The sequence below is a fragment of the Pavona decussata genome, unplaced genomic scaffold (genome assembly GCF_977016875.1).
Source record: "Pavona decussata unplaced genomic scaffold, jaPavDecu1.1 SCAFFOLD_51, whole genome shotgun sequence".
Lineage (NCBI taxonomy): Eukaryota > Metazoa > Cnidaria > Anthozoa > Scleractinia > Agariciidae > Pavona > Pavona decussata.
The window spans coordinates 115,364-140,000 of record NW_028145473.1 but is presented as its reverse complement, the minus strand read 5'-3'; the positions used below and the strand labels follow the sequence as shown (position 1 = coordinate 140,000).

Sequence of the window (24,637 nt, the reverse complement as noted above, 5' to 3'; positions counted from 1 at the left end):
CTTGTGAAATTGAAGAGAACCTCATTTGAAATGTTTCGTTTTTCTTCATTGGCTATGACGACAGTAGCAAAGGTTCTATTGTACATAAATAGTCAGGAAAAAAGGATTTGAAGATGCTATCTTACGCACTTAACTTAAGTTGCAAACATTGCAAAGCCATTGCAAAATGTAATAATAACACACGACCGGTACCACAACAAAGATCTTTTCAATAGCTTTTATTTTAATTACCAAACTTTAGGCTTTCAGATCCGCCCACAAGACAAACTCAAAGTTTGGATGGATTAATCTTGCGTATTGCGTTTCAGTCCACTGAACCAACAAAAGGCCATGTTCTTCAAGTTTTGTTTTCCACCGGATATGATTTCGATCTAATGCGAGGTGCAAACGATGTTTCAGTTAATGTTTCTCAGAGATATTGTATATATGTCAGTATAGCTTAGACAAAAATAAAATAAATTATGTCTACAATCCACGGACTGCCAGTTTGCATGCGCAGTGATTTTATTACGCCAGTAGGTTTTAAATTTTTCATACAATATTCTTTTTTTTAAGGGACCTAATTTCTTAGTGAAAATACATGTAAAGATCTGAACGAAAACGGGTTTCCATTTCCCTAAAATCAGTCATATTGAATTAATTTACCCAAACTGCCGTATGAGCGGTTGAATTGCTTTTATATTCAGTAAATATTTCTTTGTTAATCAAAGCATACAATTTAAGCCAAACCTGGCAGTAATATTAAATACCACCATTTTTTCTATGGGACAGGCTGGATAACAAGAAATTTTATTTTACATTTATATACAATTTATGACGAGACCCTTTTTCCAGGATTAAAACATTTCCTCCTTTTCAACCTGTGCTATCAAAATCCTTCTTGCTGGCGAGGAATCAGATTCCGTGTTTAAGAAATGTTGCATTATCTTATCCGAATTACGCTCTTCAGTTGAGAACAAATAAAGCCGGGAAAAGCGATTAACCATCGTTATGCAAATTTTAAAAGGTTTTCAATGATTAGTCTTGAGCACTGTATACTGTATACTGACGAAAGCTGACACGAAAACTTTCTGTGCAATAAACAATAGTAAATTCTGCGAAGTCATGTCCTTTTAGCTGGACCTGGGAAGGAAGTTTGGCATGCTCGGCTGACTTATCTCCGAATTAATGCTGTACAGATACACAACGATTGGAAGCAAATAAACACAAAACAATCTTATGAATCTATGAAATGCAAATTGGTGGCGGGTATTCTACGCTTCTGGTAACAAAAAAAAATCATTACAGAACCGTGTGCCTTTACTAACATCTGCCTGTATATAAACAGTTTTTAAAAAGATATAGGAATGAATTGAGAATACGTTGTGAGTGTTGCATTTGAAGACCAAATTTGCATCCGACATTCGCAGTCTATTTCCGCATTCAAGTAAAACCCAATTGGTTTTAATTCGTTTCATCCTTGAAAGCAAAATAAATTCACTAACAGGCAAGCAAACAACTTAATCAACTAATGTTTGGAACAAGGCAAATTGGATTCTGAACTTTTTTTTTTTCTCTGGAAGGTGCTAAAATACAAGGTAAGTATTTTTTTTTTTTTCTTATTTCGAATAAATTTTGATGCTAAACCAAAATAAACCAGCGTACAAAAATTACAGAACAAATAAACAGTACTACAGGAAAATACAGTTCGATATCGGCTTCAGAATAACACAAATTTAAGGGATTTATTTTGAACAAATTCGTTCAGTGTTAAAAATAAACCAATTGTCACATAAAACACTAGTACTCGTTTAAATGGTCGACATAACCACAAGCAAGAACCACTTTGGTTAACCGAAGTATGACCAAGGGCACGGGCGTATATATTAGCTAAATGCTACAATAGTACGCTCAAAACGGTTCTTATTTTTTAATCACGTACTGTCAACATCACAAACTTGACCATTGAACTACGTTATCTAGAAGCATAAGGCACCACAGGAAATAACTGACTCAACAAACGGCCTCACACTAATAAGGAATTATTGCAGAGGAGTTGAGCCTTTCAATTCACTTTTTAACAACCTCCCATCAGCGAGCGATGTCGATCAATTAGTCCGTGTAGAATTCTCCTTTTTCGGCCATAAACATTGGATTCTTGCACTAAAATTATACTTCAACTTGTAAATTTCGGTTATAACCTTATAGATATTTTATTTGCGAGCGAGCAAATGGATGGCCAAACTACATAACTGTATCTTTCCGGCGTCCATTCGAGCTGTTGTACTTGAAAGAGTTCCAGCTTTTGTAATGTTAACAGCCGCAAAACGAGATACATTTATACCATAACAGAAAACAAATGTCAGTGCTGGATTATATTTCTAGATTTCCCAGGTTAAAAAAGACTGAGATATTAGTTCATCCATAATCGTGTACCACAAACCCACAACAAAACAAGCGACTTAAATGAAAGTGTAGGATGAATTTACAACGCCACTCCATACTGAATTCGTTTTGAAGATTGCTGAAATGAGTTGGCCAAGAAATTTACGTTTCCACGTTTTTGAAAACATACCTTGTTGTTTGAGGGATACGGTTTCAGTCGAAAGCTCTCTTCATTCGCCGCCTCCTAAACTTACTGTAAGCTCTTTAACGAACATTTCGGCGTTTTTTTGAATATGAATAAGTTAACGCATTTTTATTGTTTTGTTTTATTGGCAGAAAGTAAGTGCTTCCTTTTGAAGGACAATATAATCTATTTTTTGCGCGCGATCTTAATGAGATAAAGGTGGGCGCGAAAACTATATTCTGAATTAAACTCACAGGCCTTGGCAAGATAAACGGAAGCAGGAATGCATGACTCAAATCGAGAATGTATCTACAACAAAATTTATAACAGTTTAAATGATGTTATTTTGGACCTTTTAATATCGTACAAGTCGCTGCTATTCATTTGTCGGTCAATAAAAACGCAATACATAGTATCTTTTATATTTTAATCCGCAATAAAACATACCATTGGTAGCTTATACAAAGACAAAACAAAGACTATGTTTACAGTTATTAGTACCCCATAAACCTTTAATGAACCTTGCTATTGAAATCACTGTCGATGCTTCGTGAATAGTGATTCAGTGTTCAAAACACTCTGCCGAAGCCGTGAGATAAATTAAATGTCGCAACTTTGACATGCTGGTTTCGTAGAACAGAAAAGACCTGAATATCATCAGACTATATTTTAAACAAAAAAACATCTGCCCACGACTTTGCGAGAAATCCTTGTTCTGGAAAAATGTATCAAGTCCCCTGACGGGGGGTGGGTGGTTATTTGTTGCCGGAAACTAATCTGACAGCCGTGGGGAGGGATAGAGTTTGAGAACATCTCGTTAACAAATTTTTCTCAGTCTTATCTCGTTACTCTGGTTTTGGACTTAAAAGTCACCACTTTGTAGAAGCAAAATGCTAAACTACATGATTCGATACTTTGAGGAGTATACCGGGCCTCCGTGACATCATTATTCATTAACATATCCTAATTACCACTTGCCGTTTCTCGTTAATGCATATTTAAAATAAGATAGGGTTACCCTGCTCCTAGGGTAACCCTACCTCGCATGTAAACGAAACCGAGAAAAACAATCGGAGGAGGTAACCCTCCTAGAAGGGTAACCCTTCTAGGAGGGTTACCCTCCCTCCATGTAAACAGGCCCTTAGTTTATTTTTGAGCGATTGTCAGTTCCTAAAACACTAGAGACTATGGAACATAAATAATAAGGGTCGAGTACCACGTCCAATTCTCGCCGAACCGTCCCACTCTGATTGATGAATGTAACACGATCCGGCCAAAATCATCGACGCGATAAATTCCAATTTCACGCAGTCTCTACTCACGATATCCGTGCTCCTGCCGTTGGATTGAAATGTCTTTTTCATCCAATAAGGCACCTGTCCATGACAAGATAACTATGTCAGCATTCACTTCTTTGCATTTTGCCTGTACTTACAGACATCGCGAACCATTCCCTATTGTCATCAGTTTTTCCATCCGATTGGTTCCATCCTCAGACACAACGTATATAAGCATATAAATAATTCATAAATTTGAAGTATCGAATGAAATATCTACGTCTTAAAGTCATAATAATAGATATAAACATCAATACGTAACTCTCCTAGCTGACAAGAAAATGATTCGAAAAGGAATTCTCTAAGTTTCTTTTAGAAAGTTCACATGCTCAGGCTGCAGCAGTGATCACACATTGCTATGAGTTCCAGAGTCTAATTACTCTATATAGAAAAGTTCGTTGACCTGCAGTAGATCTTGTCACAAGACGATCACTCAATTAACTAGGAAGAACGCCTACCGTATACATCAAATAACAATTTACAGGGAGCCAGAGTAACTCCTGAAGAACCGGTGTTACATGATCAAATTTGCGTGTATTTAACAATTATTCACCGAAGTGGAGGTGAATAGTGATGGATATTTACCGAGCCACGAAGTGGCCATGTAAATATCCATCACTTTCACCGACACTGAGGTGAATAATTGTTTTAGTATATACCAAACAAGCTGAATAACTAGCGGACCAAACAACTATTTTATTTCTGATAATATACCGTCAAATGGTATGAAATTTTAAAATCTAGCGCGCCACGCAGTAACTGATTTCTTGTTGTAGAAAGTTCTGTCTCGCTTTCTTGCAGACAAATAAAACTTTTGGAGACACTTGTTTAGTTCCTACAATATCATATCTTCAATTTTTCTTCTTCTTTCTTTTCTTCGTCTTGTTGTTGAAACCATGCTGAAAAATATAAGACGTTTCATTATTTTCACTGTAATCAAGAGAGGGGCTGTAATTTAAGTGCTCGGTAGTTTTTGTAAACAAGGGATTATATTTTCATTTTTCACCTCGAAAAGATTAAATAACTCACCATTTAATGCCGTCAAACCAAACTTTGTGCCATTTATGCATTTTTTTTTAACAGCCGCCTCGTTTATCGAGATAATTTCCTCTTAATTAACCGTGGCGAAACGGGAAGCCATCTTGTTTCTCTTCGGCTTCTCGGAGGGGAACAGTACTTGGCTAATCACCTCCGAACTAGCCAATCAGCGCGCGCGAAAAGTACTATTCACTTGTGTGGTATATACTAATAGTGATTATTCTTGCAGCGAAATTCTGGATTTTTTGCAGCTTTGAGATATTTTCTTAGATGTGCTAGGGCCATACTGGAGAACAGTAGTATAATTTGCTAAATACCAGCGCATTCATAACATTCCCCAACGTCCTGGTGCCGAGAAGATCTCTCACCTTATTTATCTGACATAAACTACCTAAACATGGTGAACAGTGTTAGTAATATGTTCATCAAGCGAATGATAGAGTCTACTTGAAGTCCCAGGTCTCGTGCGGGCCAGGGGAAGCTAGAGGAACGTTCTTTCCAAGTAGAGTGACGTTAAAGTCTGCAGGTAACCCTCTGTAGCATTTGTCGGGTTCCCAGCACCAACAACTTGGTCTTGTCTGTGTTGATCTTTAGACTATTATAGCAGCATCAAGACGCAATCTTCGATAAATTATCATTAATTTGCTGGACCACACTGCAAGTATCTTTGACAGGAAATAACAAATACAGTTGCGAATCGTCAACGTATGATTCCAGAGTAACCAAACTTCGGGATGTTTGGAAGGTCGTTAATGTAGATGGTAAAAAGGGCAGGACCTAGGATGGAACCCTGTGGTACACCATGAGAAATAGCACCCAGAGGCTCATGGCACTGTGCCATAATAATTTTATGCATTAATAATAATAAAGATAATAGCGAGATCAAGAATCACATTAATGGAAAACTATCGTTGGAGACTCAGGGGCAGATAATTGGGTCAGGAGAAGGTAAAAACTGGAAAGTCTACTTTCTTGTAAACTTTTATTCTACATCAGTTATATTTGCACCATTGTGAAATAAAAGTTATTATCATTTGATGCATTTTTCTTCCTTTTTATTGGCCCTGAGCAAACCAAGTGACCTGCAAATAACCGCCTACAAATAATACACCTTTTTCTGTTCATTTACGCAAAATATACATTCATTTACGCCAACAGTTGAAACTATACGGCAAATATACGTTCATTAGCACTTCCATGGACTTCATTAACGCGAACGAACTTTCAATAACGCTACTTGCATATGTATTAACATTCAATAGCATCAACGGATGAACAATTGCACCTTTGGACAATCATTGACACCAATAGAAAATCAATTGCACAGTATGACAATCAACTGCGTATTAAATACATACAGTAATGGAATTTGCATAGAGACGCACAATCAATTGCACCTTCATACAATCGTTTATTCGAAATGGTCAATCATTAACATGAACTGACAAACGTTAGTATTTTTCGAATAAACAATAATAAGAAAAAAATATTCGTTAGGGTCATTCATTGTAGTTACCTGTATTTTAAAATACTGAACAAAAACACAAGAGTATATACATTATCATTAACATTTTATGTTTTTTTTTTTTTTTGCAGAATCTTTTGCTGAAGCAGATATAAAATGAAAAACATTTTACTGTATATCTACAGTACTGTAACAAACAGAGTACGCTGTGTGAACAAGTAGACGCATTGGAGACAGAAAGAACCGAAGAAAATCAAGGCACAAAGAAACAGAATCTTACTTGAACAGCGACAAAGAATTATTCAAGCCTTCGAAGATGTTAAAGAAGATTATTTGACGGTTGCCGCTACTATCGAACCATTTTGAAATTTCTTTTTCCATAGTTGATTGTTATTACTACACACATGTTTGGCAGTTGATGTTAATGATTGACCATTTCGAATAAACGATTGTATGAAGGTGCAATTGATTGTGCGTCTCTACGCAAATTGCATTATTGTATGTCTCTAACACGCAGTTGATTGTCATACTGTGCAATTGATTTTCTATTGGTGTTAATGATTGTCCAAAGGTGCAATTGTTCATCCGTGGATGCTATTGAATATTAATACATATGCGAGTAGCGTTATTGAAAGTTCATTCGCGTTAATGAAGTTCATGGAAGTGCTAATGAACGTATATCTGCCGTATAGTTTCAACTGTTGATGTAAATGAATGTATATTTTGCGTAAATGAACAACAAAAGCTGCAAGATAATGTATAGTTATTACAAGGCTCAAATCCTATCCTTACAACGATAAAAAGAGAGGCTATACTGCCACCAGACGCACTGAAATGAGCCATGCCAAGCCTAAACTAATAGCCACAAACGGCATAAGAACGACAGTCGCTAAACAGAAACGTAACAACAAGAGGTCAAAATGACCTTTTAGATCAATTACAGCACATGCGACAGTTAAACACATGGCTTTGTTTCAGTGTCTATCGCGCAAATCCTCCAAATCATATATGGCATTTAATAAGAAAAAACCCAGCGCTAAAAAAACACTTACAGGGAGCACCGCTCTTTTCATAGAGAAAAGGGTGTTCTCTGGAAGGCATACCCGTGAGGGCAAAACTCTTATTTAGGCTTGGCACGCACATGAGAGTCGTACAGGCCTGTCAACCCATTATGCCATTTAAACATTTTGTCACGCAATACCACCCATCAGTTACAGACTTGAAACAAATACTAATGGAAAACTGACATTTAATAGAACGACAACAATTGCTCAGAGAAATTTATAAGGAACCTCCTCTAATTTCATACAAAAGAGCTAGGTCTCTCAAGGATATACTCGTGAGAACAAAACTCTAAAAACGGCTAAAACACGCACGCGAGAGTCGCGCAGGCCTGTCACTATTTATAAAATACTGAATTCAATTCTTGAAGCTGCTGGTCACTGATTGTTGTTGTGGTTTCACCGCTTGTAAATCTTATGAAAGACCAGGTAGACAAATAGGCAAATTTTGGAATTCTTGCCGCTTCTCTCAGTGAAATCACTGAAGAAAATGCAGGGTGTTGTGGAAGGGAAAATTTCAATCGTATAACTATATGCATGTACGGACGCGAAAATATCAACACGGGTGATGATTTCCGTTATTTCGCAGTATGTGATTGGCTTTTTTTGTCATAATGAGTCAATGCTGATTGGCCTGTTCAGACAAAGGCAATTTGCCGACGAACGGAAGTGGCTGTTCGTTTCAGCAGACGTTCGTGGGGCAGGAACGCGTGACGAACCCCTAAGAACGTCTGCGTGGGAGGCTAGTATATACCACACAAGCGAATAGTGCTTTTCGCGCGCGCTGATTGGCTAGCTCGGAGGTGATTAGCCAAGTAATATTCACCTCCAAGCAACCGAGGAGAAAAAAGATGTCTTCCCGCATCGCCACGGTCACCAAAGAGAAATTTATTTAGATAAACGAGGCAGTTGTTACAAAAAATACAAAAATGGCAACAAAATTTAGAAATTTGACGGCATTAAATGATAAGTTATTTATCTTTCCAACTTCATATTCTAAGGCGAAAAATGAAAATACAATGCCTTGTTTACGAAAACTGCCGAGCACTTTAATTACAAATAAGTTAGGATTTGGTAAAACATTTGACAATAAAAATGTGCGATAAAATATTGTAAATCATAGCACGACGTTTCGACGTTTCCAGAACGTCATTATCAAGTGAAAGTAAAATAATGAAATCGAGTATATATAGTGAAGAGATAAATAAATTTAAAGTAAAATAATGAAACATCTAATGTTTCGAAGCATGGAGAGACGAATTTCACACAACAATTGAAGAAATGACACCGCAGCAACTAAACAAGTGCCTCAAAATGTTTTAATTGTTCGCAAGAAAGCGAGACAGAACTTTCCACAGCAAGAAATCGCTTACCGCGTGGCGCGCGTTATTTTAAAATTTCCCACCATTTGTTGGCATACTGTCAAAAATAAAGGAATGTTTTGGGCGCTAGTTATTCAATTTGTGTGGTATATACTAAAAAATGTAATGGGGCAATTAAACAATGAAGTGAACAAGGTCTATAGAGCTTTTTATGCAGCTGGTACATTTCTATACACCATTAATACCCAGCAATACAGAAAAAAAGAATGGGCTGTGTTAACTAAACTACGGTAGATGGTTTAAAGCTGAGGTTAAAATTATTTAAAAGCAGTGCCAAAAAAGGAAAGGATATAAACATTTTCGAGATTAGAATCAAGTTTACCTCAGTGTCGGTGAAAGTGGTGGATATTTACCTCGCCGCTTCACAACTATTCACCTCCACTTCTGTGAATAATTCTTAATCATTGTCATCTATGCATATCCTCATTTTTTCCCCCAAGAAAACACAAATGCAGATCTTACATTTAACATTTGTTGTAAACTTGATTCTAAACCTCGAAAATGTTATCCTTTCCTTTTTTGCCACTACCAAATAATTTTAGCCTCAGCTTCAAACCATCTACGTTTAGTTAATACAGCCCAATATTTTTTTTTTCTTTTTTTTAGTAGTAATAGTAATATTTAAACACATGCCTTGGTAATTTTTAGAAAAACAAAACAAGTTAAGAAAGTGGTTCAAAAAAGAGATACTTCATAACAGACATCCATCTAAGGGAATTGAGGCCAGGAAAAAGATCATATCATAAAGAGTGGGAAAATATGTGAAAATAAGCACCCCTCTGTTGAGATTGTAATAAGAATAATACTAATAAGAATAACAGCAATAACAATATCACTTTATTTACTCTCCCTTGTAATGAAAAACTAAACTATAAGGTTATCTGTAGCAGTAATAACATTATTTATACATCTATTATAACAAATTATCTTACAAATATTTTATAGTTCCAAAGTTATAGTCAAAATCCATTATATTTGCGCAAACAGCACTGGTCCTTAGTGTGCCAGATTGGAGGTCTGATAGCAATGCTCGATAACTGGTATGCAGAGTATTAGGTACTGAAATACATAATAATTATTTTAGATTGTGACGTTAGAGACAATTAATTTTTTGTTTGCTTTATCTTGTGTCATAGAAAGAGAGGGGCGGCCCTCCAAGCCTGGGACTAAAAATGCTAAAAATTAACTATATTAACTTTATGTTTAACTCTATGACATAAATTTCCTCTTCTTTATATGGAAAAGGGACAGATAAAAAAAATGTCTTCCACATCTAAGTTCCTTATCAGGAAGTCAACACATTCGTCAGCAAGCGAAGGTAGGATATATTTTTTGGCGACATACAACACTAGCATCACGTTACCTTCCTTCAATTCAACCTCCCCGCTGTACATGTACCGCAGCATTTCCAGCACTCCCTCGTATTCACAGTCTGGAAGGTCAATAGTGTCTGATTTTTTGGACAGCTCCCTATTGAACATGGCGAAAAACACAGGACTACAAATCGACAACACAATCTTGTGCGCTGGAATCGCCATCTTGCTCTTCTTGGCATCGCTGTCGTCGCTCAATGATCGAACAATAAGGCTTACATCACTCAGTAAATCGTTGTTAAACATGAAAATGCCTCTTTCTCTGATATTTGCTTTAGCGTTGTTCCATGACTTTTTACAAACTTTTGCCAAATATTCGATGATCGAAGCAGATTGAAAAGCTCGTTTAAACCTCAAAATGGCGGGAAAATGAGTGTACGACATTTTCAGTCAGCAGTGCTATTTCTCAGTGGAAATAAGGACCCCGAATTGTCGTCTGGGGCTGGCGTTATTGACATACAGCGTTGGTGCCGCGCAATGAAATTACACATCCAGTCTACACGAGAGATCTAAAAGAGGTTGCAAATGAATTTAATAATTTCTTTGTCTCGGTTGGAGTTAAATCATCTCATGCTTCCAAATCATTTATTGAACTTCATAATCTGGCAACACCAGCAAAGACTACCAAGCCTTCGGCTCCAATTTTACGCATTTTCACGCAATTTAACGTATCTCATTGAACTTTACAATCTGCCTACACCAGCACCTACACCAAGGCTCCGGCTCCAATTTCACGCAGTCTCTACTCACGAAATCCGTAGGATTATAATGTAGTTTTCACCCAATAAGGCACCTGGCCATGACAAGATAGCTTTGTCAGTGATCAAGGATTCACTTCCTTGCATTTTGCCTGTACTTACAGACATCGTGAACTGGTCCCTATTGTCATCAGTTTTTCCATTTTGTTCCATCCTCAGACACAACGTACATAAGCATACAAAATAATTCATAAATTTGAAATGTCGAATGAAATATCTTAGTGTTAAAATCATAACAATAGATATAAACATCAATCGGTAACTCTCCTAGCTGACAAGTAAATGATTCGAAAAGGAATTCCCTAAGTTTCTTTTAGAAAGTACGCAAGCTGTCTGCAGCAGTGACCACACGTGGCTATGAGTTCCAGAGTTTAATTGCTCTATATAGAAAAATTCGTTGACCTGTAGCCGATTGATAAGATGGAATATTAAGATAGTCCTTATTTCTTGTGTTGCGATCGTAAACAGTAGATCTTGTCACAAGACGATCACTCAATTAACTAGGTGCTAGCCCTTTCACACACTTAAACGCAAGATCGCCTACCGTACACAGCAATATAACACCGGTTCTTCAGGAGTTACGCTGGCTCCCTGTAAGTTATTATTTGATGTATACGGTAAGCGTTCTTGCGTTTAAGTGTGTGAAAGGGCTAGCACCTAGTTAATTACATTAGTGATTATTCTTACAGCGAAATTCTGGATTTTTTTTTGCAGATTTGGGATATTTTCTTAGATGTGCTAGGGCCATACTGGAGAATCGTAGTATAATTTGCTAAATACCAGCGCGTTTATAACATTGCCCAATATCCTGGTGCTGAGAAGATGCCTCACCCTATTTATCTGACATAAACTACCTAAACTGCATGGTGAACAGTGTTAGTAATATGTTCATCAAAGCTAAGGAAAGAGTCTACTTGAAGTCCCAGGTCTCGTGCAGGCCAGGGGAGGCTGTAGTAATTTCCTTTCCAAGTAGAGTGACGTGAAAGTCTGCAGGTACCCAGCACCGAACAACTTGGTCTTGTCTGGGTTGATCAAAAGACTATCAGTACGTAGCAGCACCAAGATGCAATCTTCAATAAATCATCATTTACTTGCTGGACCACACTCCAAGTATCTTTGAGAGGAAATGACAAATACAGTTTTGAATCATCAACGTACGATTCCAGAGTAACCAAATTCCTGGATATTAGGAAGGACGTCGTTAATGTAGATGGTAAATAGGGCAGGACCTATGATGGAACCCTGTGGTACACCATGAGAAATAGCACCCAGGCTTGAGGCCTCCGGGCCCACCCTGACGTATTGTTGTCGTCCCGACAAATAGCTTCCAAACCATTTCAGAGCAGTACAACCAACCTCTTCAGTGGTCTAGACTGTCAAACGCCTTTGACAAGTCTAGAAGGCCTACAAGTCTTTTTTTTTTTCGCATTTATCGCGTCAAGTCCCTTATCCGTCATCATAACATTGAGCGTTTCACATGAGTGCAGCTTCTTGTTGCCACTCTGATGCTCCGCCGTCAGCCTCTCTTTACTAGGGAGCTTACAAATCGACGACTTTCGCACGACGGCGCCGTTGGGTCATCTTATAGTCCCGCGTCGTCGTCCTGTAGAAATTTGAATTTACGATTCGCAGTAGTACGACAACCTTTATGCGCGACCGGCAAATTTTCCCGCCGTTTCTGAAGTTTGTTTTTATCTGTTGACAAGGCGAGTTGTTTAAACCAAAATGCCTAACTTCAGAGAAGCGAGAGCTTGTATCGCATACGCTTATGGAAGCAACTTTATAAACGAACAACAATTTGTACTTTTGTACGACTGTCACAAGTCAACAAATCCAGAGTTTCCGTATACTGGAACTATGACAAGTTCGATTTAGATGAGAAATCAAACGACGAATATACAAGGCCGAGTTCGTTTCTACAGGGAGGACACTTATAAACTTGCTGAACAGTTGCAGCTACCTGACGAGATAACAACTTACAATGGTTTAGTTGTTGTTTCAGTACCTGCATCATGCATGTATCTCAAGCGCTTTGCCTATCCTTGTCGATATGGAGATTTGTAGAAGGTCGTTTCATGAACGAAAATGGACAAAAAAATTAAAATCAAACGTCAAGGACATGCCCCTAATGTGATACTTAAATTATCTGGCAAAAATACCCGAAGTATCGAGAGAAAACTTTGCAAACCAACTTCACGTCCTCCTGTTTCCAAGACGCTGGCAAATCGCTCTCACCAACGTCGTCAACTTTGGCGCGAAGCTTGCAAGTTCTCAGAAAGGCATGCGCAGTGAGTATGTCACGCAATCTAACGGCGGCGTCGTGCAAAAGTCGTCGATTCGTAAGCTCCCTATTGGTCATGTACGTAGTCAATTGATTGAGAGCTACTCGTTCGCCGAAACCTTCCACGCTACTGGGAGTAGTGATACTGGGCGGTTATTGTTTGCAATCAAGGGAGTCTCCTTCCTGAAGTAACGGAGTGACCTCAGAAATTTTAATTAATCTAAATTTAAAACAAACTTAACGTTAATCGCTACCAAATTAAAAGATGTAGATTTGTGAAGAATGTAGCTTGCTCCAGTGCCTGTACAGCTTAATTTTTTTTTTTTTTGACGTTGCGGTGAAGAAATTAGTTGTAAACACGATTTGTTTTCAGCAGAAGTCGCGTATTTTCTAAGTTGACTTAAGGTGGCTAGAAGTAGTTTTTTTTCGCGCAAGGCCTAGGCACTAGTCTGGCTAGCCTCCACGACACGCGCGCGTTATTTAAAGTTTCACAAAATCGAAACAAAGATGGCGGCCAAATAGTTGTGTCCCAAAAATTTTATACGCCTTCGAGTACGAGTTGTTGGTTACGTCTTCCTAAAAGCTTTGGTCCTCGAAATGTTTTGAGTTGGTACCTCAAGGAAAATTGTGTTAAAACCGCAGTCAGTATATCGTATAACATGGTGAAAGCAAATTTTTCCGCGATCGAGTGCTTGACTAGTGAAGAAAACAACAAAAGTCAAGAAGAAGAAAAATGCATTTTCGGTTTTCTTCGGCCTTTCTAATGGGCTGGCGTCGATATCAGGACACTGTTTAAAATGTTTTCGGTCGCTTACGGCGCTGGTGGCGAAGATGATGGAAAAGAAAAACCCTTTGTGTGTGCTCCACGCTATAAAGGGTGCTTCACCTCACGAAAACGACAAAGCGTGTTTGAAAGCCTCGCGAAGGCAAATGCGGCGAAGTCAAAACGACCCAGCGAAAAAGAAAATGAAACAGAGGAAGAATATATGGAGCCAGTTAAAAAAAGGGCAACTAGGTCCGAAGAGGTGAGCTTTCATTCGATGAACTTTATTCAATTAACCCAAAATTGTAACATGTTTTGTCTCGTGTAAAAACCGGTCGCATTCCTGTCAGAAGTCTTCAATGCAGACAATTATCTGTCTTATAGCAAACTGTCAATGGAAAGAGTTTTCAGCCCTCAGGGTCAAGAGTAATCGATTTGGAAGTCTTAACAAATGACCTGAAATGCTGCTCACACTGTCACGCAGGTAAGTCAAAATTATCCCTGATATTCTCACTGATGCACTGAGTCTTTTAATTTGTAGAACAACAATTGAAGATTATTTCATGGAAAATATAAATTTTTGCTTTAAGTTTTCTTCAAGCAGTATTCTTATATGGCAAGGCACAAAGTCAAGAAATGTAGATAAATCATTTAATTTGCTTTTCCATAAAATTGTTGATTAAATTATTTCTCTTCTACATCAGGTTCTTCCTCATTTTGGTACCCAAAGCTGTCTGGCTCTCTGAACTAGCTAGGAGGGCAAGGCAGTTCTGGGGAACTGAAGAGAATGGTTTTTTCACTGATTATTCAATGTAAATGATACCTAATGGAGATTTATTTCTTATTCCAAGTGTATTGCAATATCAGATGAATCGTAATCACTTTTAGTAAAAAGTAAAATCACCCTATTACAGTCTTATCTGTAGACTATGAGTGGTATCTTACTCTCACAGTGATTGTGGAGCAGATGAAACACAAAAGCTCCCTCCCCCACACTGTCTCTTTGTGACAAGCATCTTTTCCACTCTCTCTGAGCTAAATAAGAGACTACTTGAAGTCTACATTGCTTTAACTATCTAACAATTAAAAAGAGATGAATGGAAACAAAGATTTGAAATACTTTTTTTTTTTTAGATTTTTTTTATTATTATTTTTTTAGATTTTTTTTATTTTTTATTTTTATTGTTATTATTTTTTTATTTTGCTTCAACATTCAACCAGTATACAGGCTAACCTTAGTCACATGATTTATTTTCAAATAACTAAATAGTACTGTAAAAGCAGCCAGAACTGTATTTATTTTTTGCTAGAAATGGATACCAGTAATTTGACAGAACTAAGTTATTACTAAAAAATCATTTTCTTGATTACAAATTTACAGTAATGGTAACAAAAGCAGGAACACAAGAGAACAGCTGTGGATATAAGCCAAACTTTTTTCACAGCAGTTTTCTGCTCTCCCAATCTTTGACTAGTGTTACCATATTCAAATTGAAGTGGCTTTCGCTCAACCGAATGCAAATTGAAATAGAATGATTTCACATAACCTGTGAAACAAGTTTATGTTCACTATGTTTTATATTGGTAATTGAACTTTGTGTCGTGCAAATTTGGTCTGAAATCATACTTGTTATTTCAAATCAAACTTGCGCTGCGCGCTCGTTTGATTTTGAAATCACGCGTATGATTTCAGACCAAATTGCACTCCACTCAGTTCAATTACCAATATAAAACATAGTGAACATAAACTTGTTTCACAGGTTATGTGAAATCATTCTATTTCAATTTGCATTCGGTTGAGCGAAAGCCACTTCAATTTGAATATGGTAACACGAGTCAAAGATTGGGAGAGCAGAAAACTGCTGTGAAAAAAGTTTGGCTTGTATCCACAGCTGTTCTCTTGTGTTCCTTCTTTTGTTACCATTACTGTAAATTTGTAATCAAGAAAATGATTTTTTAGTAATAACTTAGTTCTGTCAAATTACTGGTATCCATTTCTAGCAAAAAATAAATACAGTTACATCCATTTTGAAATCACAGAGTATCATTGTCAATATTAATATTCTATTTGTGTTACTTCCTTTCCATTTTGATGGGCTAAAGAAAGGATGCAATTTAGAGCAAGAAATGGTGCAATTTGGGAATAAATTGCATCATTTTGGACCAATCAGATTCCAAGGATCACCAGTGATTTCAAAATGGATGTAATTAAGTGAGTAATTTAAACAATGGGGAACAGGAGAATTAGGGTCAAATAATATTTTTGTTTGAAATAGTAGAGCAAGCATTAGTAGTGTGAGCGAGGTAAGTCACCTTCTACGGAAAGTCACCCTCTCGAGGAAAAAAACTAAAAATACCCACCCTCATGTGGGTGACTTTCCGCAGCAGGCGACTTCCGCGTGCGGGCTTGCTCGCTCCACTATCCCAACCAAAAATAAGAGACTGCTCGTACTCTAAGACCACCATGGTGAGTCTTTAATATTATTTATTGGTCACACAGGTCCATTATCCCTTCAAAACATACTTATGGAAAAACGCAGTGGATTGTCTAGCTTTTTTAGCATAAAGTGTACTTTTTGTGGTGGCACAAATGAAGTGAAATCGTCAGCACAACACAGGACTGGCAGCCGTGGCCCTCTTGTGAGTGATGTCAACACCAGGGCGGCATTGGGGTCCCTGCATGCTGGGATTGGGCATACACACTTGAGTAATTTGTTGTCCACAATGAACATTCCAACAATGAATATGGTACTTTTTAAAACACGAGAAAGGGAAATTGGAAAAGCAGTGGAGGAAGTGGCAAGAGAAAGTTGTGAATGTAGCCTCGAATTAGAAAAAGCTATCGCAGAACAATCCACAGTCGAGCCCACTGAGGGTCTTGTAGGCATTGCAGTATCATATGACATGGGATGGCAGAAACGGGGGAGGGGGCATAATTCCACAACTGGTCATGGGGCTGCAATGGGCCTTGCAACTGGAAAGGTGCTTAGTTACTCTACTCGATGCAAGATGTGTAGGTCATGTGCAGCCAACAAAGTGACAGGTAAAGAAACCAAACATGACTGCCGTAAGAACCACAGCGGATCTTCAAAGAGTATGGAGAGAGATGTTGCTTGCGAGTTATGGACCAAAGCTCCACAATCTGGTATTAAATACTCTGTCTATGTTGGGGATGACGACTCCACAACCTTAGCGGACATCAACAAGAAAGTACCATATGGTGTTCAGAAATGGTCTGACATCGTGCATGCTAAAAGATCCCTAAACACTAGACTGTACAATTTAAAGGATCGTTTCAAGGGATCCAACTGTTCAGCTCTGAGTCCGAAGGTCATAAACTACCTGACGAAGTGTTTTAGTTACTGTGTAACTCAAAATGCAGGGGATTCAAAATCACTCAAACAAGGCCTCCAATGCATCATCCCCCATGCATTTGGAGAACATACTTCTTGCAATGTCTCTTGGTGTGGTTATAAGCAGAATCCAACTGCTTATAAGCACACAGAACTACCAAATTGTAAAGATCTCCATGGCGAGGCACTAAAGAAGGTACTCACTGAATTATTCAGTGAGTACTCGACTGACATTGTTGTCAACAAACTTGCACCTTGTGCCAATTCGCAGAGGAATGAGAGCCTCAACAGCACGATAGGTGCAAAAAATCCCAAGACCCGTTATTACGGAGGCAGTGAAAGCAATGACTTCAGGGTTGCATGTGGAGTAGCTCAAACCAACATTGGTTATAGTTACACTGCAAAAGCATTAGAACATCTCAACATCGAGCCTGGATTTCACCACATTGATCATGCTGCCGCAATGGACAAAAGGGTTGCTTACAACAAACAGAGGAAAACAACAAAAGAATTCAAAAGTAGGCGTAGTCAGCTAGCAAGACAGAAAACCTCAGAGACACTGAGAAAGGAAAGTAATGAGGGAACCACATATGGATCTTCAGTGGGTTTGAATTTAGATACCACAAAAAGCGCAGACTCGCAAATTGCAAATGATCTGTCGTCGAAGATACCATTAACTGAATTTAAAAGATATGAACAACTAGTGTCACCTCACAAACCACGACCCACCCAGGTTTCCTTACTATATGACCCCATGAGAAAACACAAGTTAATTGTATTCGACACCGAGACAACATGTACCGGGAGAGCAGCTGAGCTTTGTCAAATATCCGCCACCAGTGAAGATGGCAAGCATGAATTCTCACACTATATTCTACCAAGAAGTAACATCAGCACTGGGGCTTCACTTGTAAACAATTTGACTATCAAGTCAATTAATGGAAAAAGGACATTGTGTAAATCAAACAGTCCGGTGGTGAGTGTCAACCCAGGAAAGGCACTTCAAGATTTTATTACATTTCTAAAGCAACTACAAGATAAAGATTCTAATTCTACTTTAGTTTTAATTGGCCATAATTCTGCCACATTTGATGTGCCTATACTGCTTCGAAACAGTGACAGAACCTTTCAAGATAATCTTACCGAAATGAATGTCAATTTTGCCGACAGTCAGCATCTTGTCAAGAGCCTAATCAACGACAAACACACAGCGCTTCTACTCAGAAATGGTGGCTTCTGCAAACCCAACCTGCGGAGTCTGTACATCCACCTTTTCAACGAAGAATTTGATGCACACGATGCATTAGAGGATGTACGGGCTCTGCGAAGAATTCTATTTGACTCACCGCTAAACTTGTGCACAGAAGACATCATCAAAAGGTCCAGTGTCACCAGCGTTTCACATGCGATGGAAAACATGTTGTACCTTGATCGCCGCCACGAGCTCCTTCTCACATTCAGCAACAAGCTATTCAACGCCAGCGACGATAATGGCCCAGTTAAAAAAGCGTTGGTTCAAAATATTGCTGGGAGCGGCCTTTCTTACAATGATCTTCGTAATGTTTACTCGAGGTTTGGCAAAAAAGGAGTAGTTGCGATCCTCTCGCATGCGCCATCCACATCACAATCGAAGAAACCGCGAGTCACTCGCACCAAGAGAATCCTTGCGGCCATGGTAAAACACTTTGAAGAAAACAGCCACGAAGAATAGTACTCTGTGTGAAAAAAACTCATCATCCAAGCATTGCATTTTCACCACTGTCATAAGCACGTGTGAGCTATTTCGCTCGCATTTTCGCGGAATCCAGGCGCAGAAAAGTAAATAATCTTATCAGAAATTACGAGCAAATCCTAAAAGGTGAGTTTTAAACTACAATGCAAATGTCAGAAATGTCAAAGTCAGCAAATATCAGCTGAATTCGTCGTTCGAGGCAGTTATTTTACACAAATATCGACAGCGTGTACACAGCGAATAACAGTCAGCGGTTGTCAAAATTGAGCATGAGCAGATGTCGATCTTTAAAAGTCTAGATTTTAAGTGCGTGGAATCGCGCGCGAATCGCGCGGAAAATGTTTGAATTCGCGAAGATATTTACAAGCGAACGAGCCCGGTGACCCCCATTTTTTATTATTTTAATACGGCCCAATCATGAAGAGAAAACTGTATGGCAATTTTGAAAAAATTCTACGGAGCGGATTCTACAGCACTGAATAATCGTGTTTTATTGCAATATCAAAAAATTCGCTCCGTAGAATTTTTTTAAAATTGCTTTAAAGTTTCCTTTTTAAGTACAAAACACTATTACGTAAAAATAGTTGGGGGTCACCGGACAAATTTTAAAGTTATCAGCACCAGAAGCTCAAAAATAGGTCTTGCTTATCACCTAGTAATGTTACCATGGTAACAACTGATGACGTCACAATGTCAAATTTCAATTAACTTATAAATGGCAATTAAACTAGGCCAAAGTGAAGTTGCTATCTTTCTTTAACTGTTTTTATTAACCCTTCAAATAATACTAAGTAAAAATGCTGAAAACTACTTCTAGCCACCTTAAAGCATATCAATGCCGAAAACTGCGGGCCTTAATTCCCTCCTTATTTGATTTTTTTTTTTTTTTTGTGGGAAGGAAAGACACATACCCAGGCTGAAGAGCTTAGAGAAGTTTTGTGCACCCTAAGAATTAATACTAATTTTTCGTTAAATGGAAAACCCAGAGAACTGTCCATTTCAGTTTACCTGCGATCGGAAAATTCCCTAAGTTAGCCATTCGTTGATTATTCACTGCCGATGAGAAATGACCCGTTTTACTTAATGCATACGGCCACTTTGGATCCGTACTGTGTGTCTAGTTTTTCCCGTTAAAATGTACGAGGGGAAATCTGTGGTGCAACTTAATGAATTCATTTGGGAACGTTCTATAACGTTGTAAATCTGCTTGTAGACGTCAAAGAAAGAACTGAATTTGTAAATATATAACAAATTTTACACAGAATTCTGCAGTTTCATTTGTAGGGACAACATAATATATATTATCAAATGTCTTATCAATTTGTCTTTGCATAGTAGGCCAGGAGGCATGACCAGAAATACATCACAAGACTACAGGACAATCCAATGACTGGTGTGTACCACGCTGAAATCAAGACAACAATGAATCTTGTTACTAATTGTAACTTCGGTTGTATCAACTGACTTGATTGGATAAATTGGGCATCGTACACAGATTCAAATTCTAGCTTTGCGGCGAGCCCAGGAGGAGAACGACAGGTATCCCACAATCCTTTGCGTTTACAACTATATTATCAAAATTTCATGTGACGTCATCAGTCTCTCTGGCGTACGATAGAGCGAGTTTCTGTCACAAATGGCGGCTTCATTGGAAACGTGCTTCCTTGCAAAATGCTCTGCTTGGCGGATAACAAGGCTGATCTACATACACTGCGTGTCAAAAGAAGTTTTTAGTGTTCACCTGAAAGGCTTCTCCTGTGCTGTACTTAGTTGCAAGGAAATTCACTGGAGTTACGTCGAGAGCATGTCGAAACGAAGGTTCTCTTTGGTCCCGAAATTCATCGAAGATCGGCCTGTCGATGAGCTGTTCGACAGTTTATGGAGTCCTGTCCTCATTCGAATCAATTGCAGTTGCGACATTACCGTAAGTTTATCATTTTTATTTACTAAAAACGATTCGAATTCATCTGTAAATCCCGAGATGAATGAAAGTTTGTGTATACGTGTCGACTTTTGTTCTCTTGGTTTTACAGATGTGTAAATCAATATGGGCTATTTTGATGTGGATGAAACAGTGCATTAAAAAGCGCTTTCTCTGATTTTTCAGGGACAAGACTCAAGAATCAACTGGAGCTTTGATTTGGGATTTTGAAATTTTGCGTCGAAATTGTTCTGCGGCTGTGGTGCAGGCTTCGACCATTCAGGAAGCCAGTGTGATCGACGTATTTTGTCATCCTGTTGACCTCGCTCAAGCAGAATGCAACTGCGGTAATTTCAAGAAGTTCCCGTACGGGTGGAATTCGAACCAAATAATATAGAAGACAAAAATGCCATCAAATTTGATGTTCATTTTGATGATGGCTGGTACATAATAGGCTACTGTGGTGTAAACAAAATTCCCAAACTAAGGAAAGCAATGAAAGGGAAGAAAATTAAATGTTTGTCGTTGTTATATATTAAGAGGGAATGGATTCCCTGGCAAAGTAAATTTAGTTTTTATGGATCTGTCAGTGTTGTAAAAAGGGGGCAATGGGAAAGGGACAGCCCTCAAAATCATTATAACAGCAACCTGGATTCATAGTCAGATAAGGGATCAACCAGATAGTGGAAAAATTGGTATGAAAACAAGGATTAAAAGTCAGTTCGCTAGATATCTCATCCCCAAATTTATGTTTTTTTCCTCTAATGTACAAATTATGTACAATAAATGCACAGTTGAACGACTTGAACCTCCTGCCTACAGACCCCATGAGGGCCACATATCAGTATCTGTTTTATTTCAGAAGAAGCCAAGTGTCTGCTTACTAGAGGCAACCCCTTGTGGAGGTTTGATTTAATAATGTAGTGTTCGTGTGGAACCTCGCGTGGCCGCTTAAAAGGGTCATACTCCTACAGAAGGCATGCATTAGAGGAGGTTTGACTGAATACCCTGTCTGAATACTGATGCAGTCAAATCTCCGCTAACAGACCTCCTCTTGGCAGCCGCCTCTCCTAAGTCACATGTAGGCACATAACCTCCCATAAGTAGACACCTCTCGTAAGAGGCAGTCAGCTGTGGTCGCAGTCACACATGAAGAATTCAAAAAAAATGTTTAGGAAGTATGGGACCCTATATTAACTTTGATCAAGACTGAGACTCTAGACAATTTTTGAATGTTTATTTTTATTTTTAACATTGGATTCCCACATCAGCACTGTAGATTGCACTATGTTTGGCTGTAATAATCTTCAAGTTATAACAGCTGTCAGTACTATCTGGAGAAAATTACAGTCATCTATGAATACAGTAAAAACCCACGTAGAAGAACCTAGTGATTTAAGAACCTACAGGCTGAAATTGGGCATTTTAATACCCAAATATATAAGAACCTTTCCAGCCTGGCAAAGAAAAACAGGTTCATATACAAAAAAAACACTCTTATTTTATAGCCAAAATACTGGATTTTAATTGTTAGAAATTGTGAAATTTCTGAGAAATATACCATGAAAATTATTTGTTTAATACAGTATGTAGTACAATGAAGAAACTTCAAAATTGAAAATCTTTCAAATACAGAGTATAGAATATGTACTGTATAAAATTGTACTGGTGTAGTCTTGGGACTTGAATCTGCATAGTGCCCTGACTTTTGCTCATGTGAAATGCATTACTGCTTGTCTCAAATAAGAACCTACTAAGAACCTAATCAGCCTGTCTTCGGAAAAAACTACCCCAAAATATAAGAACCCATTCAGCCTGAACCCCAAAATTCTAGGTTCTTATATGTGGGTTTTTACTGTATACCACATATGCCATTAAAAATGTAACATTAGCAACATTTATGTTCACAGGGTATATTAAAATACTACATGACTTTCTGATGTGCCATTACGCTTTCAATAATTTTTCTTATTTCAATACCATGAAGGGACAATAAATATTGTTTTAATCTAACAATTTGTTTTTGTTTATTTTACTTGACATGACATGTCCTAAACTGTGTTTTTCCTAGTCCCTTCTCAATCTAATTTTTCTGAATTATTGGTTCTATGCACAAAGTGAGGATCCAAATTATGGCCTGATTACACGAGCCGCACTATGTATTAGCAATGTCAGCTATGTCTGAGAGGCAGATCAGTTTCTTGATAAATTGTGGCAAAGTAGAGACACCTCCTGCCAGACCCTGGAATATGGCATCTTTCAAATCTGATGGCACATTTAAACAAGGAATCTCATTTGGGGTACTGCTGCAGTACTGGGACAGGTACTGCTGCAGGCGTCTGCTGGTCTGGAGAGCTCCTGTTAGCCTGCTTGGTTGTGGCGCCAAGGTCAGCTCCTCCAAACAGCCACTGAGTGTGTGGTTGTAGGCTTCCTCTGCTGCCTCCAAGGTTTCAAACTTTCTTTTAAAATAAGTACATACTCTGCCTCTGACCCTGGTGTATGAGAAAGAAATAACAGAGTATATTTATCCATCAGCCATATCTTGACACAATACAAAAATGTTGTCATTGTTTGAAATTTCGCTTCAAATATAATTTGAGAAGCCAGTTTTGCTCAGGGGTGAACACTAATTGTGGTGAACACTAATTGTGGAGATTGAATAGCTAATCAGAGTGTGCATAAGGCACCATTTCAGGGTCTCCGAAAGCAAAAAAAAATACTCAGCTAGATTGAGATTCCTTAAGTTGGTTCATTAATTTAGTAGAGGGGGAAAATTAAAGTTTTAGAGTGAGGTGTTACCCAAACTTTATCATCAAAAATGGCAAGTTCAATTTTGATGAACGTATCAATCTTTACTCATCTTTATGCGTAAAGTGCGAGCCAATTGAAAGGGAACAATAATACTCATTTAGAAAATGATTGCAGCTGAAACTATTTTCTTTATTACTAATACAATGGTGGTTTGTACAGCTTTTACACACTGAATATTTTGAAATTTGAATAAGGAACATACTTGTGAGAAGAACATTCGCTGATGTACTTGTCTTGATATGGGAAGCTGCATCAGCCCAAAAATCACTAATGTCTCTAAATTAAGGTCATTCTGTAACTATCTCTCCATACTTTGGGTCTGCTCTCCCAATTCCAATAAACTCCACAAGAGCCCTCTCTTCTTCATATGTCCACTTGTGTCTTTTCACCGGTGACTTCCGAAGGGGCTCACAATGGAACATTTTGCCTTTGTAAGAATATGTTTGGCCACGTAAGGAAAATATTCATTGCTTTCAATGAAACGGGACAGTGGTATAAACAACATAAATTTTAATTTGTCACTCACCTTTCGGTTTAGGCTTTTTGATGAATGCTTATCTGATGTCCGCCGGGCTGGTGATGCACACTTGCTTGAAAATAATGTTTTACGTGTGGCCGGCGACGATGTATTACGAACTCGCTTTTTCTCAGGCTTTGATGGTGTCGTACCCGAGGGAACATGAGTGCGTTTGGCACTCAAATCTTTGTCTGGCAAATTTTCCATGATAAACCTAAAAAATAACACACAAAAGTTTCTTATTATGAGTTCTGTGAAACAAACTAAAATGATAACTTCACTCATAGTTCGCTAAAA

The 24,637-nt window shown here is 38.1% G+C and overlaps 3 protein-coding genes and 1 pseudogene across 6 annotated transcripts in view; 2 read left to right on the top strand and 2 right to left on the bottom strand.

Moving 5' to 3' along the window:
* LOC146480926 (uncharacterized) overlaps nt 1-24,637 on the top strand; it is a 142,848-nt pseudogene that overhangs the window by 40,334 nt on the left and 77,877 nt on the right. The gene's annotated exons all lie outside the window — the stretch shown is intronic.
* Nucleotides 1-24,637, bottom strand: part of LOC146480930 (uncharacterized) — a 122,791-nt gene that overhangs the window by 60,591 nt on the left and 37,563 nt on the right. The gene's annotated exons all lie outside the window — the stretch shown is intronic.
* LOC146480932 (uncharacterized) overlaps nt 13,313-24,637 on the bottom strand; it is a 34,245-nt gene continuing 22,920 nt past the window's right edge. For all 3 annotated transcript variants that reach the window (XM_085108624.1, XM_085108626.1, XM_085108625.1), the window contains 2 exons: nt 19,913-20,496; nt 13,313-13,642 (listed from right to left, as the gene is read on the bottom strand). In XM_085108624.1, coding sequence (XP_084964750.1) covers nt 20,408-20,496 — 89 coding nt within the window. In that variant the 3' untranslated portion in view covers nt 13,313-13,642; nt 19,913-20,407. The remainder of the gene's footprint in view (nt 13,643-19,912; nt 20,497-24,637) is intronic.
* LOC146480933 (uncharacterized) lies at nt 13,650-19,095 on the top strand. Its single transcript, XM_085108605.1, has 2 exons — nt 13,650-14,490; nt 16,507-19,095. Exon 2 carries the CDS (start codon nt 16,533-16,535, stop codon nt 19,068-19,070), a length of 2,538 nt encoding a protein of 845 aa, XP_084964731.1. The 5' UTR covers nt 13,650-14,490; nt 16,507-16,532; the 3' UTR covers nt 19,071-19,095.

Excerpts from the sequence above, each read along its gene's own strand:
- LOC146480933 (XM_085108605.1), top strand. The coding sequence starts at position 16,533 with ATGGAAAAACGCAGTGGATTGTCTAGCTTTTTTAGCATAAAGTGTACT.